We start from the raw sequence: 21,072 nt of genomic DNA, 5'->3' as shown, positions 1-21,072 counted from the left end.
TACCACTGTTGATAGTTGATTAGATGATAGTTGATAGTTGATAGTTTTAGAGAATTGTTTTAAAAAGAAGGCTATATTATTGATTTCTTGGATGATCAATTATAACATACCAATTGCCTATCTATAGGCTCAAGTCACCAACCTCTTAATGGTGATGAATGTTTCTACATTACTTTAGGTCTTTCTAGAGTTTTCATGATAGATTAGTATCATGATAGTTCTAGATTCTTCTATCTTATACATACACTTATAGTTCTAGATTATTTTATCATATTCATACACATTATAGTTCTAGATTGTTCTACCATATTCATACACAGTATAGTTCTAGGATATTCTATCATTTTTATATTTAAGAATATTCTAGAAATTTGCAGCAATTTCAACAATAACATTTATGATGATGATATGTTGCAGGTTATTTGTGCTGAAGAGGAAATAATGTGCATTGAGAGGGAGAGGGAAGCACTCCTCCAATTCAAGGTTGCCCTGGAGGATCCCTATGGCATGCTGTCATCCTGGACCACTGCTGATTGCTGCCAATGGGAAGGGATTCGCTGCAGCAACCTAACTGGCCATATTCTAATGCTCGACCTTCACGGTGAGATTAAATATTCATATGCCTTCAATCGTATCATAGAAATTTCCTCGCAACGTTATATGAGCGGAGAGATCCACAAATCGTGATGGAGTTGCAACAATTAAACAATTTAGACCTCAGTCGTAATTCTTTTCTATCAGACAGAGGAATCCCAGAGTTTCTTGGTTCTCTCAACAACTTGAGATACCTTGATCTGTCATTTTCTGGTTTTGGCGGAAAAATTCCAACTCAGTTTGGCTCTCTTTCTCATTTGAAATACTTAAATCTTGCTTGGATTTTTCTGGAGGGTTCAATCCTACGTCAACTTGGAAATCTCTCCCAGTTGCAGCATCTTGACCTCCGCGGAAATCATTTTGAAGGAAATATACCCTCTCAAATTGGAAATCTCTCCCAGTTGCAGTATCTTGATCTAAGTGGCAATCAATTTGAAGGAAATATACCCTCTCAAATTGGAAATCTCTCCCAGTTGCAGCATCTTGATCTAAGTGACAATTCTTTTGAAGGAAGTATACCGTCCCAACTTGGGAACCTTTCAAATTTGCAGAAGGTTTATCTTGGCGGATATTATTATGGTGATGGTGGTGCTCTCAAAATTGACGATGGAGATCATTGGCTGTCTAATCTCTTTTCTTTAACCCATCTTTCCTTCCACTCCACATCTAATCTCAACACTCCTCGTAGCTTCCTCCAAATGATTGCCAAGCTACCAAAACTAAGAGAACTAAGCTTATTTGATTGTAGCCTTTCCCATCATTTTATCCTTTCATCGAGGCCCTCTAAATTCAATTTTTCTAGTTCCCTTTCCATCCTTGATCTTTCCTGGAACAGCTTCATGTCATCAATGATACTCAAGTGGCTGTCCAACGTCACTTCCAACCTTGTTGAGCTTGACCTTAGTTATAACCTCTTGGAGGGTTCCACATCAAACCATTTTGGTCGTGTAATGAATTCTCTTGAGCACCTCGACCTCTCAAATAATAGATTCAAGGGTGAGGTTTTCACGTCCTTCATGAATGTATGCACCTTACGTTCTTTATCCATGCCAGAAAACCATTTTGAGTGAAGACCTTCCGTCAATCCAACATATTTTGTCTAGTGGTTGTGTTAGACACTCGTTACAAGAATTGGATTTGACATATAATCAAATCACCGGCTTACCATTAAGTGGAAACATACCTGAAGACATCGGCTTACCATTTCATATGGAATCTCTGTCAGTCAGATCAAAATCTTTAGAAGGTGGAATTCCAAAATCACTTGGGAATGCATGTGCTTTGTGCTCACTGGACATGTACAATAATAGCTTGAGTGAAGAGTTTTCAATGATAATCCATTACTTGTTTGGATGTGCTAAATATTCATTGGAACAATTATATCTAGGCATGAATCAAATCAACGGCACACTACCCAACCTCTCAATGTTCTCATCTTTAAAAATATTAAATCTTGATGGAAACAAGCTAAATGGAGAGATTTCTAAAGATATTAAATTTCCACCTCAACTGAAGCAACTAGATCTGCAATCAAATTCCTTAAAGGGTGTGCTCACTGACTATCATTTCGCTAATATGTTAAAGTTAAACTACTTGGAGTTATCTGACAACTTTTTACTAACCTTGGCATTTAGAAAAAATTGGGTCCCACCATTTCAATTGAGCCACATAGGATTGCAATCTTGCAAGCTAGGTCCAGTATTTCCCAAATGGTTGGAGACACAAAATTAAGTTTCGGATATTGACATTTCCAATGCTGGAATAGAAGATATGGTTCCAAAGTGGTTTTGGGCTAATTTAGCATTTCGAGAATTGATTTCAATGAATATTTCATACAACAATCTCCATGGTATGATTCCAAATTTTCCACTAAAGAATCTTTACCGTTCCATAATTCTTGGATCAAATCAATTTGATGGCCCTATTCCATCATTTCTGAGAGGTTCTGAGTTTCTTGATTCATCCAAAAATAAATTCTCAGATTCTCTTTCATTTTTATGTTTGAATGATACAATTGAAAATTTATACCAATTAGACCTTTCAAATAATCATTTCTCTGGAAAAATTTCGGATTGTTGGAGCCATTTCAAGTCATTATCTTATTTGGACTTAAGTCACAATAATTTTTCAGGAAGGATACCAACATCCATGGGATCTCTTCTTCATCTTCAAGCATTGCTATTGAGAAACAACAACTTAATAGATGAGATACCTTTCTCATTGAGGAGTTGCACAAATCTAGTAATGCTAGATATTGCAGAAAACAGATTATCAGGGCTCATCCCTGCTTGGATTGGGAGCGAATTATAAGAGTTGCCATTTTTAAGTTTGGGAAGATATAATTTCCATGGAAGTTTACCATTGCAAATTTGCTACCTAAGTGGCATTCAAATCTCAGATCTCTCACTAAACAACATGTCTGGGCAAATTCCTAAATGCATAAAAAATTTTACTTCAATGACTCAAAAGACATCTTCAAGAGATTATCAAGGTCATTCATATTATGCCAATACCACTTACGCGTCAATTAATCAAACATATGATTTGAATGCACTCTTGATGTGGAAAGGTTCAGAAAAAATGTTCAAAAATAATGGGTTACTACTTCTAAAAAGCATTGATCTCTCAAGCAATCACTTTTCCGGAGAAATTCCACTGGAAATAGAGAATTTATTTGGATTGGTTTCATTGAATTTATCAAGAAACCATTTGACTGGAAAAATTCCTTCAAATAATTGAAAGTTAACATCACTTGACTTTCTTGATTTGTCAAGAAACCATCTAGTTGGTTCAATTCCTCCAAGTCTTAATCAAATTGATCAACTCGGCGTCTTAGATTTGTCTTATAACAATCTATCTGGAGAGATTCCAACTGGAACACAATTACAGAGTTTCAATGCCTCATGTTATGAAGATAATCTTGATCTTTGTGGACCGCCACTAGAGAAATTGTGTGTTGATGGGAAGCCTGCACAGAAACCAATTGTTAAACTACCTGAAGATGAAAAATTGCTGTTCACCTGTGAATTTTACATGAGTATGGCAATTGGATTTGTTATAAGCTTCTGGGGCGTCTTTGGCTCAATCTTAATAAAGCGTTCTTGGAGACATGCTTATTTCAAGTTCATAAGCAATTTATCAGACGCTATTTATGTCATGGCAGCAGTGAAAGTTTTCAAGTGGCGTCACAGAGGATAGCTGGTAATAATATTTTAGTCTTCATATATATACTTCATTTTCCTTTATATGATAAATAGCAGTCACAAACCAATGTTTACAACTAGATGACGTTTTTCTCTTTTGTTTTAACCTTTAGATCCTCGATTAATAAAAAAGCAATTATTCATCAACACGAATCTTAGTTTACTATTACACCGCATGTAAACAAGTTGTAGTCCGATTTTCTTCTTAAAAGAAGACTAGCTACTAGCTAGAACATATATGATATATCTTTTAATGAACTAGTTTTAACTAAAGATGAACAAGCAGCTACAATAAGAAAGAAAAGTTGGACGTGCATGCCTTTGTTTTGTATTTCCGAAATCTAGATTAGATTGTTTATAAAATACTAATTTGTAATTTAATATTCAATAATGATACGATGCTTAAAAATATATATTAAATGAGTTGTACATATATATTCGAGGAATCTAAATCTTGATATTTTAAATATTTTTATCGTAAAATGTCTTTTAACACACTAAAAATCATCTTTTAGAATTTTGTTGATCCCATAATATAATCAATTTTTTATAAACGCTTTTCTGAAAAGCATATATTAAGTTCAAAGAATTCAATGTATTGGATTTTTACATGGACATCTATTAAAATTAATATATTGAATTTTATTTATTTTCATACCATTTCGTATTAGTTAAATAAATTAAAAGAATGATGATTGTTATGTAGGTTATAACACTTCTTTACACAAACATTTCATATATATTAAACATTTAAAATACTTTAACCTATTTTCTAATCGCTAAATAATAAATCAATATAAATAACGTATATTTTTTTCTTGATATATCTTTTTCCTTCTTGTAAGTTATTAAGTGTAAAATAGAGAATAAGTTTGAGGTAGTTTTTCTATCTCATTTTCTACTTCTTTATATAGCTTTTAGTCTTGGTCATTTTCTTGGCATTTCAATTTTTTTTCTTTATTCTTTTATTACTTCTAGTTGAGGACAAATTTTGAAGGATCGATATTTTTATTTTTGGCAGAAAAATTCTGAATTCTAGGTGCCTGCTTGTTGAGGTGGAAAATGCAAAGAGACACTTTTGGAGGTGAGAAGGCATCTCTAACAGTTGGATTTGGGAACCGAGAGAGAATCAAGGAAGGCTTCTAGAGCTTGAGGGAGCCAATTGTGATTGTGATATAGTTTATTTTCCTTTTTAATTTCTAAACATTTTGTTTGTAGTTTAGCCTTTAAATCTGAACTAGTTGTTTTGTATGAAGTTGATGAATGTTCATAATAATGGGAATTGAGATGTTAATTTGGTTATTGTTTCTTGATTTTTGGGTCATGCTCTTTGATTATGTAGAAATAGAATACCGTGTTTGATCTAGGGATTTTGTTGTGCTTTTGTACATTAGTCTCATGATTTCATTTAAGGAATTAAGTTATATGAGATTAAAAGGATTCATTGCCAAGGAATTGAATGTGAATTACTGCAGCAAAAACTGATCTTAAACTTGGGCAAAGATGTTTGGAGTAGGAAGAGCTATCATCTATGAAGCCTAGATACGAGATACGATATGGATACGATATGACACAATTACAAAGATATGGCAGATTTTTAAAATTAAAGATACAGTACGTCTTGGATACGTTAATAAAAAAATATAAAAATTATATATAGTTTCAGATTATTTTTTTCTAGAAGGGTTAAATTTTTCATTAGAATAGCTTCAAATTCATATAAAAAAATAAAACATGAAAAATCAGGACATAATATCAATGTTTCCTTTCACTGACTATTAGAGTTGTAGTTTTTCACCAAAACCCATGAGGCTCCTTAGCATCATCACCACCTCCTTAACACTGTTCTTCCTTCTTCTCTTTCTCTCCATACACCTCCAAGCGTATACCCTAGAAGACAACTTCACCATCAGTTGTGGCACCACCGGGATAGTATTCGACGACGAAAGGACATGGACGGGGGACGCAGACACAAAATACTTATCTGGTGGTCAAGGCAGAACCGTTTTAACTGAAGCAACAACACAAGATCCTTCTGTCAATCAAGTTCCCTACACCACAGCACGGTTATCCCGTTCTCAGTTCAATTACTCCTTCCCCGTTTCTGCGGGCCCCAAATTCGTTCGCCTCTTCTTCTACCCAGCTTATTACCCTTCCTTTCCCCGCACTGATGCCTCTTTCTCCGTTCAATCTAACGGATTCACCTTCTTAAAAGGTTTCAACGCCTCTCTAAACGCTGACGCGGAAGCCACCAAAACCATCTTCAGGGAATATGTGGTAAACATCAACGATGGTGAGATTCTCATCCTCAGCTTCACTCCCTCGCAACCAAACTCCTACGCTTTCATCAATGGAATCGAGGTACAAGGTGGAGAAGAAGAGAAGAAAATGGGTTTGAGCTTCGTAAGCGTGGAGAAGAAGGGAAGCAAATGGGTTTTGCGAAATAATAAAGCTTCTACGTTTAAAAAATCATAAAAAAAAGGGTTAAATGTTGTAGTCGTATCCGAGTCGTATTGAAGCCGTGTCTAGCCTTAGGAAGCCGTATCTAAGCCGTATCCCAGTCGTTTCTTGTATTTTAAAAAATAAAAAAAAAATAAAAATTGGATACTCCTAGGATACGTATCCAGCCGTATCCGTGGAGTATCGGTATCGGATACGAGTGTGACACTGATATTTTTCCTTTTTTCACGTATCCGGGCGTCACAGGCTATGATGCTTGCTAGATGGGTAATGCTAATTGCACCCTCTGGTAGAGTGGTGTGAGCAGCGGTGATTGGCAAAGTTGGCACTGATGGAGGAGTGGTAGAATATCCTAGAACTACAGTGTGTATGAATATGGTAAAATAATCTATAACTATAATGTGTATAAATATGGTAGAACAGTCTAGAACTATAAGTATATGTATAAGATAGAAGAATCTAGAACTATCATGATACTAATCTATCATGAAAATCTAGAAAAACCTAAAGTAATGTAGAAACATTCACCACCATTGAGAGGTTGGTGACTTGAGCCTATAAATAGGCAATTGGTATGTTGTAATTGATAATCCAAGAAATCAATGACATAGCCTTCTTTCTAAAACAATTCTCTAAAACTATCAACTATCAACTATCATCTAATCAACTACCAACAGTGGCATCAGAGCTACGTTCGGTCATACATTGGGCGTAGTTATATTACCTACCTACCATTCCAAAATTTTCCCAACTACTTCAAAAATTTCCTTTGTACTATTAACCCACTCTAATAATATTTTTTCTAAGCTATGGATAACACTACTCAATCGTCAACTATTTTTGTCCCTATCTTCAATGGTGAAAATTATGATTTCTGGCGTGTTAAAATGGAAACATATTTTTCATCTCAAGATTTATGGGACATAATAGAAGAAGGTTTCACCATTTCCGCGGATACTTCAGCTCTTAATGCATCTCAAGTAAAAGAGTTGAAGAAAAATAAACAGAAAAATTCAAAGGCGTTGTTCACCTTGCAACAAGCGGTGACTGATCCAATTTTCCCAAGAATTATGGGAACTAAGACTGCCAAAGAAGCGTGGAACACATTGCAGGAGGACTTTCAAGGAAGTGTTAAGGTACGTGCCGTTAAACTTCAATCTCTAAGAAGAGATTTTGAACTATTGAAGATGAAGGAGTCTGAGACAGTTAAAGATTACTATTCTAAAGTTAAAGAAATAGTTAATCAAATGAGAACTTTTGGGGAAGATATTCTTGACAAGAAAATTGTTGAGAAAATTCTAATTACTATGCCCCAAAAGTTTGACCCAATCGTGACAACGATTGAGGAAACCAAAGATCTGTCCACTCTATCAGAGACAGAACTGGTGGGCTCTCTTGAAGCATATGAGCAAAGACTGTATAGGCATAAAAAATATACAAATGAAAATGCCTTCCAGTCAAAGTTTAAATTTTAGTCCCAAAACAAAGAAAATGGAGGAAAGAAAAATTATGGAGAAACTTCCAGAAGAAGAGAAGGTTCTAGGAATTTCCTTAAGAACAAAATAGATAAAAATCCTCCATGCATTATATGCAAAAGGCAAGGCCACGCAGAGAAAAATTGTTGGTTCCGTAATATGCCACAATGCAACCATTGCAAGAAGTTCGGGCACATAGAGAAAAATTATCGCCACAAAAATAGACATCAAGCCAATATCGCAGAGGAGCATGATCAAGAACAATGTACGTTCTACGCCACTCAAGACTCAATAAAAGAAAAGGGAGGAAGCTGGTACTTGGATAATGGATGTAGCAATCACATGGCCAAGAATGAGACTATTTTCAAAAGCATTGACGAGTCTGTCAAAGTCAAAGTTCGACTGGGAAATGGAAGTGTGGTTGAATCAAAAGGCAAAGGCACTGTCATGGTGGAGACAGATAAAGGTACGTGACTCATCCATGATGTCTTACTAGTTCCCAACCTAAAAGAAAATCTTTTAAGCATTGGCCAAATGATGGAGAGAGGCTACACACTTCACTTTGAAGGAGGTGTATGCAAAATCTTAGACAACAATAATAAAAGGTCTGAGATAGCCCAAGTAAAGATGAATAAGAGCAATAGAAGCTTCCCTCTAAATTTAAAATATGCAACAAACATTACCATGAAGGTACAAGTTGATGATTCATGGCTATGGCATCGAAGATTTGGCCACTTCAACACACATGCCTTGAAGTTGTTACATGAGAAGAACATGATGAGAGATCTTCTAAGCATAAAGGAGAACAATGAAGTGTGTGAAGGATGTCTCCTTGGTAAGCAACACCGATTTCCTTTCTCAACAAGCGGAGCATGGAGAGCGAAAGATCTATTGGAGCTGATACATACGGACGTCTGTGGACCAATGAGGACGCCATCACATGAGAACAACAGGTATTTTATACTCTTCATTGATGACTTCTCTAGAATGACATGGGTATATTTTCTAAAAGAAAAATCAGAAGTCTTTGGAGTATTCAAAAATTTCAAGGCCCTTGCTGAAAATATTTTGTGAATAGAAGATCAAATATTTTGTGAATAGAAGATCAAATTGCAATGAGTCAAGCTATATGACTTCGTAGGATACTTGAAGACATGGGAGAAAAACAAGATGAGCCTACTAAAATCAACTGCAACAACAAATCAGCAATTGCAATGGCGAAGAATCCAGTTCATCACAGCAGAACAAATCACATAGCAATCAAGTATCACTTTATCAGAGAAGCTGAAGCGACTAAAGAGATCAAACTCGACTACTGCAGAATAGAAGATCAAATTGCAGACATATTCACGAAGTCTCTGCCGAGACCAAGATTTGAAGAATTACGAGCTATGCTTGGAGTCACAGAAATTTGCATCAAGGAGGAGTGTTGAAATTGCTACAAATTTCTAGAACATTCTTAAATATAATATGTATGAAAATGGTAGAATATCCTAGAACTATAGTGTGTATGAATATGGTAGAACAATCTAGAACTATAATGTGTATAAATATGGTAGAACAGTCTAGAACTATAAGTGTATGTATAAGATAGAAGAATCTAGAACTATCATAATATTAATCTATCATGAAAATCTAGAAAAACCTAAAGTAATGTAGAAACATTCACCACCATTAAGAGGTTGGTGACTTGAGTCTATAAATAGGCAATTGGTATGTTGTAATTGATAATCCAAGAAATCAATGACATAGCCTTCTTTTTAAAATAATTCTCTAAAACTATCAACTATCAACTATCATTTAATCAACTACCAACAGTTTCTTCCTTGAACCTCCTTCACCATACAAATCATTCCAGTGCTTCAACTCATTCATTACGGATCCTTCTGATGCCAAACCTGCAGCCACTTGCATTTAATCAGATATCTGTAAGTTCATGTACATGGGAAAAGATATTCTATTGGAAATACACACTTTCCTTCTTCCACTTGTGTGACATTGTTAGTATGAAATCCTTGGTTACAACTTACATGTACAAGTTACCATTTTAAGTGGAAATAAAAATGGATCAGATGACCCTAGTGCCATATATCCATCGCCGTATTCAATTGAACCAGCATTTTTTAATTCCTCGATTTTAACAAATATCCACTTTTAAATACTTCGTGCAGTATTGTACAAATTCCCAAATCAAGTACTCCAAAACCATTTGAGAGAAATTTTAAATTCACCGTACCTGACTCTTAGCCCGTCTCATGTCTTCCATGTTTGAAGGTGTCAGGGTAATTTCTTGTTCTTCCTTATCTTTATTGTTTGAAGCATCCTCAGAGCTTTGGCCTTCTGCTTCTCTTTTCTTCTTTTCCTAATATATCATGGAATAGATATTTAGTTAAGCTCATACCAAAGTATGCATGGACATAGATGTTAAACTTAAAATAGTAGAAGCTGTTTAATAACTACCATGTCCTTCATTCTCTCCTGCTGTCTTAGCTCTCTAACAGGTCGATAAGCCGCAGTGATGCACAAATTCTGTTCACAGAAATTAGCATCAATTTATTTTCCCCAAAAAAATAAAACCAGTAAATTGCCACCAAAATTCACCTTAAGATCACTTCCAGTATATCCTTCTGTCATGGTTGCCAGCTCTTTGAAGTCCAAGTTTTTATGTTTTTCTTTAGCCAAAAGAGTCTTCAAGATCATTTCCCTGTACTCAACAGATGGAAGACCAACCAAGATCCTGTTCAACAATAAAAAGGCAAGAGAGTTATGATTCACAAGTTACAAGAGCAATAATAGTATAACTGAAAAACATTAAATATTGATAGGCACTCTCCACCATTGTTTTTCCTTGTGCTTATCCGCTATTCCTGTGGTGATAAATAGATGTAAACACGCGTTCCTTGTTAGATTAATTTGTCTTCTGATTCCCACTACTCTTGCCTTACTGGAACAGACTCAATCCATGGGACAAACTGTTCATATCCAAGATCAGTAACTAGAAAATCTGGTCACGTACGTAATTAATTTACATAGTCATTGGACAAGTATTTACCTATTGGCTGATATAACTAGCTTTCCATTTCGGTACTCCGGATCAAATGGTAAGATATTGCAGATACTTCAATTTCTTCAATATAATTACTGAGTAAGATAGTGTCTGCATGGCAGATTGAGTTCAAGTCATCACAATCAATGTCATTTGCTACAAACTTTAGCAAGGTGGTTTCTATTATCTTGGAACTGAATATCTTTCATATACTCATCTCATGTAAATTTTGCCAACAAAGGTTGACGTTAGATACAATTTACGTATGTTTTCAGTAATTAAATCACCTTGTAAAGTGACTGCACAAAGAGCTTTTCATCAAAACAAAAACTACTTGTGCGCTTTAAAGGAGCTGCAAACATAATTCAAAGAAGTGAGCAAAATGTTGGAGGAGAACATTGATATTTCATGCATTAGTGAAAACAAGACAAGGCATCTAGCATTCAGCTACATGACATTTACCATAGTTTAAACAAGAAACTTGTAGAGAGACTATTTTCCTCCTAGAGTTTGCAGAATAATCATAAATTCATAATATGGATTTTCATGTATCAGATTTCTTCTTGCTAACCCTAGTTCAAAACTTCTACAAACTTCCTTGGAAATAGTATCAATACCTTTCATCTTTACAGATGAACTAAGAAATTGACCGGTTAGTTTACTATTTAAAGCAGTACATTGAAAAGAAGCTTGCAGGGTACACAACAGAATAAAAAGTAGATGTTCAAATTAATCTTTCAGATTAGCAACCCCATATTTTCTTAATAAGGTAACCTATAGTTCTAAAGTTTAACATGGGAATGTTGGACCACATTGGGAAGAAGTGCTATTTATATAATATGAAGGATTGGAACTTACCAGATGTCAAAGCAATACATGCATTATAAAATCTTTCATATCTTGAAGTCTTCAACTACCAAACTCTATAACAGGTAATTATAGAACAAAAAATTTCATACTGTAAAAGTTGACTGTTATTTCCTTTAGTACGTTTTGTTTCTTCTGTTGAAGAAATCATTGAAAAGGAACCAAACAATCCAGACATTCGCTCCAAAAGTGGCCTCGGATATTGACCTTTTGAAAGACTGTGTAAACAGAAGCAAATAAGTCACAAAAATATCACTATGAACAAAAAATTACATGATTTCTAGAACATGTCAAGAATGACAGAATGGTGCAGAGTAAACTTAGTGGTTCTTTTCTAGAACATTCAAATTTATTCTGCAACTGTACAAGGGAAAACGTAAAAGGTAAGAAAATATGTATTCGACCAGATAAATCAAATAAAAATAGAAGCCATGAGAAATTACCTTCACTGAGAAGTCAGTAATATCTAACAACACCAACTTTGATTCAAAGTAATTCGATGGTAAGGTTCTTGAAAATATATAAGTAAATAGTATTAGTCAAACCAACTTAAAATTAAAAAAGGTTCTAAATTTTAAACAATGATGGAGTATCATATTAATTTTCTAAATTTAAAAACAAAAAATATTCATGGCTCATGCACTTTAATTTAAGTATGATTTATTTAATATTGAGTGTTTCTTTTTATAGTCTAGGCTGGTCAACCCATTCCCGTACCTTATACATCTTGTTGGGTGAGAATTAATAAAATAATATTTCATTTATGATAAAAAATATATTATACAAAAATGAGTGTTACGACAACATTTCTTTTTTGGAAGTGGTGACAAATGGATGGACAATAGTTAAAAGGTATTTCGTGTTGTTGTTTAATTATAAAAAATATAATATAGGATAATTTTATTAACATATATATATATATATATATATATATATATATATATATATATATATAATCCAAAATTTATAGAAATAGTAATTAATTGTTTACTTACATCACCACTCTACATTATTTTATTTTTCTTTTTTAATAACTAAAGCACAATAGTATAACAAGATGCGAAAAGGCAAAATTAAAGAAAAGACGAGTGTGACAAGGGATCAACCTCTGGTCCATAACTTAACGCAGAATAAACACTCCACTATTTTAATTTTCTCTATTTATCACATTATATATATATATATATATATATATATATATATATATATATATATATATATAAAAGTTTGCTTCCACAGCTTAACCAACCTTTGGAACGCAACAAGTGAAGAGCCTCGGATCTACTCTCGCTTTCTTGGCACCTATTTTCACCTCAAAAACCCTCTGTCTAATCTCTTTTCCTTAGACCGAGTTCATGATTTCCCTAACTCAGTCCCCCAACTCAGTCCCACTCACAAACCCATCTCTGTCCTCATTCAACGCCAAAACCACCTTCATGTTCTCCACCATAGTAACATTTAAAAAATATCAAAAAATATAAATAAATGTTTCTAATATTTTTTTAACATTTTATTAAATTTTTATAATATTTTTACTATGTGTTAACAAAAATATGTTGTTAATAGTCCTTGTAGTGGTGTCCCAAACAGAAAAGCTAAGCTTTCCACTCTAGCCAAAAAAGCAAGATCAAACATAATTTTTAAGATTTGTTTTAAGGTCTATGAATATTAATTTTATACGCGCGCGCGCACACCTTTGGACCATTTGATACAAAAATGTTAAACTTTTGAAAGAACCAGTTATTAAAGAATGCAAAGTATCTAAATTCTGCAGAGGTTTTTGGTTTAATATAATGTCTTGTTAAGGCTTTGGCTTTGTGTGGTTTTTATTCATGACTTAATATTCAGCTTCCTGTTAACGATGAAATTCAATTTTTGTTATGTTTCCCTCTACTTTGTTCCTCTTTGTGTATGTTTAGTCTGTTTGATACTCTTGGTGCCCTTTTCGAGTCCTTCCCTCTTGTTGTTACCGGACTTTCCAGTGACAAGGAAAGTGTACTAGAGTCTAGAGTATGATTTACACTCCACTCAAACAGATATTTATTGTTTCTAATAGTTAACCTTGAAGATTTTTATTCTCAAGAGATCGTGGAAGAGGTGCAGCTCTTGCTTGTTTAATTAAGCCAAGATATGTAGTAACTATTACTACTACTACACTATATTTTTTAAACTGGAATAGAACCAGAAAAATTATCTTTTTTTTTTTTTGCTGAGGCTGATATATCTAATTATCTATATATATTTCTGTAACTAATTTTCTGGCCGAGTAATTAGGATATGCATTAATGCATTGCTTGCTTTAGTTGTTGGTATTAATTAGTTTGTTTTATGATCAGTAGAAATGCTAAAAAGTTAGCTCTAGAAAAGATAAACTGATTTAGGGTCATGACAAAATTTTGCTAGTTTCTATTTTAGAAATGGTAAAATATTTTATAAAAAAATCTATGAAAATGACTGTTGAGACTGATGATGTACCGAAGAAGACTTGGATACTTGGAAGAAATTATGGGCGAATGACTCAGTATATGAGTGGCCTAACTGTTGACAAATGTGTCTTCCATTAACCATCCCGATGTTATATATATGCATGGCTAATTCTAATATTGAATTTATTTGATCAACTTTTCACCATCACAGAAAAAGAAATCAACAAGGTCGCATAATTCCCGAAGCGGTGCCTTTCATAATTAGTTTTTTTTTTTTTTATTTAGGACTATAAGTATCTTGCAATGTATATAAACATCTATATATAATATGGCGAAACTAACTTTTACATCTATATATAATATGGCGAAACTAACTTTTTCAACAGAGAATAATATATATACAGTGCTAAACTCACCAGTATCATTCTAATTCTAATATTGAATTTATTTGATCAATTACCTCACCTCCCATATTCTAATGCTCGACCTTCACGGTGAAATTAATTATGCATATGGAATTGTCTCGCAACGTTATATGAGGGGAGAGATCCACAAGTCGTTGATGGAGTTGCAACAGTTATACTATTTAGACCTCAGTTCGAATTCTTTTCTAGAGAGAGGAATCCCAGAGTTTCTTGGTTCTCTGAGCAACTTGAGATACCTTGATCTGTCATATTGTTATTTTGGCGGAAAATTCCAACTCAGTTTGGCTCTCTTTCTAATTTGAAATACTTAAATCTTGCTGGGAATAATTATCTGGAGGGTTCAATCCAACCTCAACTTGGAAATCTCTCCCAGTTGCAGCATCTTGATCTCAGCTACAATTCTTTTGAAGGAAGTATACCGTCCCAACTTGGGAACCTTTCAAATTTGCAGAAGCTTTATCTTGCCAATGACGTTGATGGTGCTCTCAAAATTGGCGATGGAGATCATTGGCTGTCTAATCTCATTTCTTTAACCCATCTTTCCTTCCACTCCATATCTAATCTCAACACTTCTCATGGCTGCCTCCAAATGATTGCCAAGCTACCAAAACTTAGAGAACTAAGTTTAATTCATTGTAGCCTTTCCGATCATTTTATCCTTTCATTGAGGCACACTAAATTCAATTTTTCTAGTTCCCTTTCCCTCCTTGATCTTTCTGGGAATACCTTCATGTCATCAATGATACTCCCGTGGCTGTCCAACGTCACTTCCAACCTAGCTTGTTGAGCTTGACCTTAGTAGTAACGTCTTGAGGGTTCCACATCATCAAATCATTTTGGCATGGTCTTCAATTCACTTGAGCACCTTGACCTCTCCTTTAATAGATCCAAGGGTGAGGTTTTCAAGTCCTTCATGAATGTATGCACCTTACATTCTCTATATTTTATATGTAACATCCCATTTTTTTCTTAAATAAATTTTAAAAAAAAATTAGTAAAAATAAATAAATATAGAGTAAATAATAGGCTGGTATAAATAATTATGTTAAGTCAAATGCTTTCTCTTCGCCTCATTTTCATTTTTTTCTTTTCTTCTCTCAAAATCCTCTCTTTTTCCCGCAAACCATCAAACCTGTCTCAGAAAAACTATGATCTCGAACTCATTTACCGTTGAATCGTAATGAAATTTAAGCACCAAGTTTGCACCGCATTCTCACCGTTGGGAATGTTGATATCATATCTGAGTTGAGAGAAATACCCTTCGCATCGTAACCTTTTCCTTTCCCGCATAAATCCAAAGTTGTCTCGGTAAAACTACGATCCCGGTTTCATTAACCGTTGGATTGTCGTAAAATTTTGATATGTTGTTCGCGATCCAATTCCGCACACCTCCACCATTGGGATTTGCAAAAAATGTCTGTGGAGGGAGAAATATGCATCGCACGAAGCAGTACAGAATGGAGGATTCAATCACTTCTCTTTCTCTCTAACGTTTGGGAACTCTATCAGAGCAATCAGAGGAAAAATTGAGAAATCTCATAAAATTGCTAGAGATGCCGCTATCGCTTTCAGAAGACACGTGAGTCCGCCTAGAGGTAAGGGATGAGTTATTCACAATTGGGGATTACTGAGAACATGTGTAGGGATCCTTTGAGTATCAAATGAAATGGGTTTTTGAGTGTTTCTGCAATTTTTATTTTGTCCTTATAATTATAACTATGAATTATATATGAATTATATATGTTTGATGAACCATTTGATGTCCCAATGAGAAATTGTTGTGAAATTAATGTATTCTTGTGTTAAGTGTGAACCCTTAAAAAAAATTGAGCTATTTTTATTAACGTGAATTATATTCTAAATAGTATTATTTTTAATGATTTATTTTATATGAATTATTATCTTTTTCTATATTTTTCCACGATGATGATCAACATGTGTGTATATATTTATTGTAATACTAAAATAATAAATTAAATAAAGTTGTAAGGTTAATACCTAGTGATAATTTCTTTTGATGTAACATTAAATTAATTATTATGAAAACTTTTTATTAAAAATAATATAGTTTGATTTACTATATATATATATGTGTGTGTGTTTTGTGTCATGCAAATATGATTATTGTGTGATGTGCATATGAGTTATGAGATGTTAAATTGTGGGAATAATATTTGGTTGCAAATAAGTGTGTGTGTTTAACACTTATGTGACAATGATTACGTTGTGAGCTATGAATTGTATAATAACCCGACCAGTGTTGATATTGAAAAAAAGTGTTGATGCGCAGTGTTAAGGAGAAATTGTAGGTTTCCTATTTAGGAACCAGTGTTAAATTGTAGCGCAATGTGTTAAATGTGTTTGAAAACACGAGTGTGAGGTTGTGGGTATTGTATAATTCATGAGCAGTGTCTATGAATGAAATATGTGATTAATTGTGGAATAGCATGTTGCTTTGATATTATAGTATTGTAATTGAGATTATACCATTGTGATTGAGATCAAGTGTATGTGATAAACTGAGTATGCACGTGATTGAGATATTGTGTGCATTGAGTTATGAACTATGAATTATACAATCGCACGACTATAAGTCTCTTTAAGGGCGACGAGTTAATGCTAAGTTCCTTTTAGGACGACGAGTTAATGTTAAGTCCCTTTTAGGGCGACGAGTTAAAACTATTTTGAGAACAATTAAGGAGTCGTGTGTTTTGTACAGTTCATAGATAGAGTTTGTGTGCTAAAATGATTTTATGGGGTTGGACCTGAATCAGGAGGAAGAGGCCCTGACGGACTCTTCGGAGTGTAGGCCTTGGGGGTCACCGGGTTTGAATGCTCCTTTAAGTCGCTGATCCCATATGGTTAGAGCATTCTCGCAAAACATCGTGACCCTGATTGGTCTTCCTATGATCTTACTTGGTGAGAGAGACCTGACAAACCCATTGTGTGATGTGTCTTGTTATGTACTCCTAAGCACCCCGGGGTGGTTTTTCACTGACATGGTACCACATTGCATATAGGATTGAGTCTTAGCATAACTATTACATACGCTTGCTAATTGTTTATTATGAAATTGATGTGTTATTATGTCTTGATCAGAGTGTGTGATTCTTGTGTAATGTGATTGATGATTGAAGATTGAAAGGTGAATTTTGAATGACAAAGTGGTGGAATTATGTGAGTTATATTTAAGCAAGTTTTATTTTGTTTATATGATATGTGTATCTAGTTGTTTTGCTTCTCTATTAGTTAGGAATGTGATAACTCACTCCTTGTGTTATTTGTATTTGGATCCTGTGATGATCTTGAACTTTGTGTTCGGGGGAGCAGATGACTAGGTGAATCGCTTTAAGGAACCTTATGCTGAAGGACGTTGGGATACAATGCTCCGATAGGATGTGACAGTGGGACATAAGTTTTTATATTAATTGCATGATGTTAGTCTATTTTATTTAACAAAATATTTTTATAAATTTTGACGGCCTTATTTTGAGTCGAATATGTTTTAATAAGTTTTAATTGATAATAGTGAAATAAACGTGAACCTTTTATCCGTGTAAATTTGGTTACCGATATTTTTATATATTTTATTTATTTATATATATGTTGAGGTAGAGAGCGTCACATTATACATGTCGGAAAACAATTTGACTAAAGACCTTCCATCAATTCTTCATAATTTGTCTAGTGGTTGTGTTAGACACTCATTACAAGAATTGGATTTGACATATAATCAAATCACTGGCTCTTTACCTGACCTTTTAGTATTCTCATCTCTAAAATCATTGGTTCTTGATAGTAATCAATTAAGTGGAAAGATACCTGAAGGCAGTAGATTGTCGTTCAAGTTGGAATTTTTGTCCATTAGATCAAACTCTTATGAAGGTGTTGTTCCAAAATCATTTGGGAGTACATGTACTTTGGAGTCATTGGATCTTTCTCTTAACAAGTTGAGTGAAGAACTGAGGGTGATATTCAATAACTTGTCTGGGTGTTCTAGATACTCATTGCGAGAACTAAATCTAGGTTGGAATAAAATCCCTGGCATTCTGCCTGACTTCTCAATGTTTTTGAAGTTGGAAATATTATATCTATCAGGGAATTAATTAAAGGGTGGAGTTCCAAAATCACTTCAAAATGCAAGTATTTTGCGCTCACTGTACCTATCCAATAACAGTTTGAGTGGAAATCTTCCACCGATAATCCATTACCCATTGGAAAAATTAGATCTGGGCATGAATCAAATCAGTGACACTCTGCCCAACACCCTCTCAATGTTCCCATCTTTAAGAATAATATTCCTTTATCATATCTTAACAAGCTCAATGGAGCAATTTCTGAAGATATTCGGTTTCCAACTCACCTAAAACAACTAGATTTGAGTTCAAACTCATCGAAGAAAGGTGTCATCACTGACTCGCATTTTGCTAATATGTCTACATTATGGTAATTGGATTTATCTGATAACTCATTGGTTCTGGAATTTAGCCAAAAATGGGTCCCATCTTTTCAATTGAGGTACATAGGATTGAGATCTTGCAAGCTAGGTCCGACATTTCCCAAATGGTTGCAAACACAAAATGACTTTGGCTATATTGACATTTCAAACACTGGAATATCAGATTTTGTTCGAAAGTGGTTATGGGCTAAATTAGTTGTGCACAAGGGGATGGAAATAGATCTTTCATACAATTATCTATAGGGTATGATTCCAAATTTTCCACTAAAGTATAGTCAACGTTCCCTAATTCTTGAATCAAACCAATTTGAGGGTCCTATTCCACCATTTTTACGAGGTTTCGTATTTCTTGATTTATCCAATAATAAATTCTCAGATTCTCATTCGTTTTTATGCGCCGGCCAATGGTACCATTGAAACTTTATACCGATTAGACCTTTCAAGTAATCAATTATCCGCACAAATTCTGGATTGTTGGAGCCATTTCAAGTCATTGACTTGTTTAAATTTGAGTTACAACAACTTTTCGGGAAAGATTCCGACATCATTGGGATCACTTCTTGAACTTCAAACATTTCTATTGAGAAGCAATGACTTAACAGACGAAATCTCTTTCTCCTTGAGGAATTGCAAAAAGTTAGTGATGTTAGATATTGCAGAAAACATATTATCAGGACTTAAACCTACTTGGATTGGGAGCGAATTACAAGAGTTACAGTTTTTAAGTTTGGGAAGAAATAATTTCCATGGAAGTTTACCATTACAGATTTGTCATCTAAAAATCATTCATCCGTTGGATTTGTCCCTAAACAATTTATCTGGGCAAATTCTTAAATGCATAAAAAATTTCACTTCAATGGCTCAAAAGACTTGTTCAAGAGATTATCAAGGTCATTGGTATTTTGTTAACACCACTGGTTTTAAAGGCAATTGGTCATACGATTTGAATGCATTGTTGATGTGGAAAGGTTCAGAACAAATGTTCGGGGATAATGGATTATCACTTTTAAAAAGCATTGATCTCTCAAGCAATCACTTTTCAGAAGAAATTCCCATGGAAATAGAGAATTTATTTGGATTGGTTTCCTTGAATTTGTCAAGAAACCATTTGACTAGGAAAATTCCTTCAAATATTGGAAAGTTAACATCACTTGACTTTCTCGATTTGTCAAGAAACCAACTAGTTGATTCAATTCCTTCGAGTCTTACTAAAATTGATCGACTCTCTGTGCTAGATTTATCACATAACAAGGTATCAGGAGAAATTCCAATCGGCACACAATTACAGAGTTTCGATGCCTCAAGTTATGAAGATAATATTGATCTCTGTGGACCGCCACTTCAAAAATTGTGTATTAATGGGGATCCAGAACAAGATCCCATAGTTAAACTTTATGAGGATAAATTGCTTTTCACTAGTGAATTTTACATCAGTATTTCATCAATTGGATTTGTCATGAGCTTTTGGGGCGTGTTTGGCAAAATCCTAATAAAGCATTCTTGGAGACATGCTTATTTCATGTTCTTAAGCAATTTATCAAATGCTATTTATGTCATGACAGCAGTGAAAGTTTTCAAGTATGCCATAGAGGATAGCAGGTAGTAATGTTTTAGCCTTCACAGTTCCAATACTTAGTTGATTTTTCTCCTGTGTTTATGGTCACCACACTGTAAAGATATATCTTTGACTAAACTAGTTTAACAAAAGATGAACATGCAGGTCTAAAAAAATGAACAAGTATAATTTTATTGCATTTCTGAAATATAGATTAAATTGTTTATAAAATACTAATTTCTAATTAAATATTCAATAACGATAGGATGCTTGGAAAATATATATTGAATGAGTTGTACATATATATTCGAGGAAAGATCTCCAATCTAAATCTTGATATTTTCTTATCTCAAAATGACATCATTAAAACTAAAAATCATTTATGATTCTCTTAATAGTTAGATTATGATTTTTTGATAAATTATTTGTTTAAAAAGTATATAATGCACTGAAAGAGTTTTACTATTATTAACTTTAATTACTGGAATTTTAAAATGACATCATTAATATTAATATATTTAATTTTATATAATTTCGTATTAGTTAAATAAATGTAATAAAC

General features: G+C 33.9%; 1 protein-coding gene and 1 non-coding gene across 2 annotated transcripts; one reads left to right on the top strand and one right to left on the bottom strand.

The window, feature by feature from the left end:
- Positions 1-686: 686 nt before the first annotated feature.
- LOC102669754 (receptor-like protein 35) lies at positions 687-1,664 on the top strand. The gene has a single exon (XM_006593040.3). It carries the CDS (start codon positions 687-689, stop codon positions 1,662-1,664), a length of 978 nt encoding a protein of 325 aa, XP_006593103.3.
- Positions 1,665-9,967: 8,303 nt separating this feature from the next.
- LOC102665351 (uncharacterized) lies at positions 9,968-10,417 on the bottom strand. The gene is made up of 3 exons (XR_005887336.1): positions 10,334-10,417; positions 10,193-10,261; positions 9,968-10,094 (listed from the first exon to the last, which is right to left on the bottom strand). It is a non-coding gene; the product is annotated as an uncharacterized protein (transcript).
- Between the last annotated feature and the right edge of the window lie 10,655 nt (positions 10,418-21,072).

This window comes from Glycine max, chromosome 12, assembly GCF_000004515.6.
Source record: "Glycine max cultivar Williams 82 chromosome 12, Glycine_max_v4.0, whole genome shotgun sequence".
Classification (NCBI taxonomy): Eukaryota; Viridiplantae; Streptophyta; class Magnoliopsida; order Fabales; family Fabaceae; genus Glycine; species Glycine max.
Note: the sequence above shows the minus strand (reverse complement) of the source record. Positions and strands in the feature narration are given on the sequence as shown.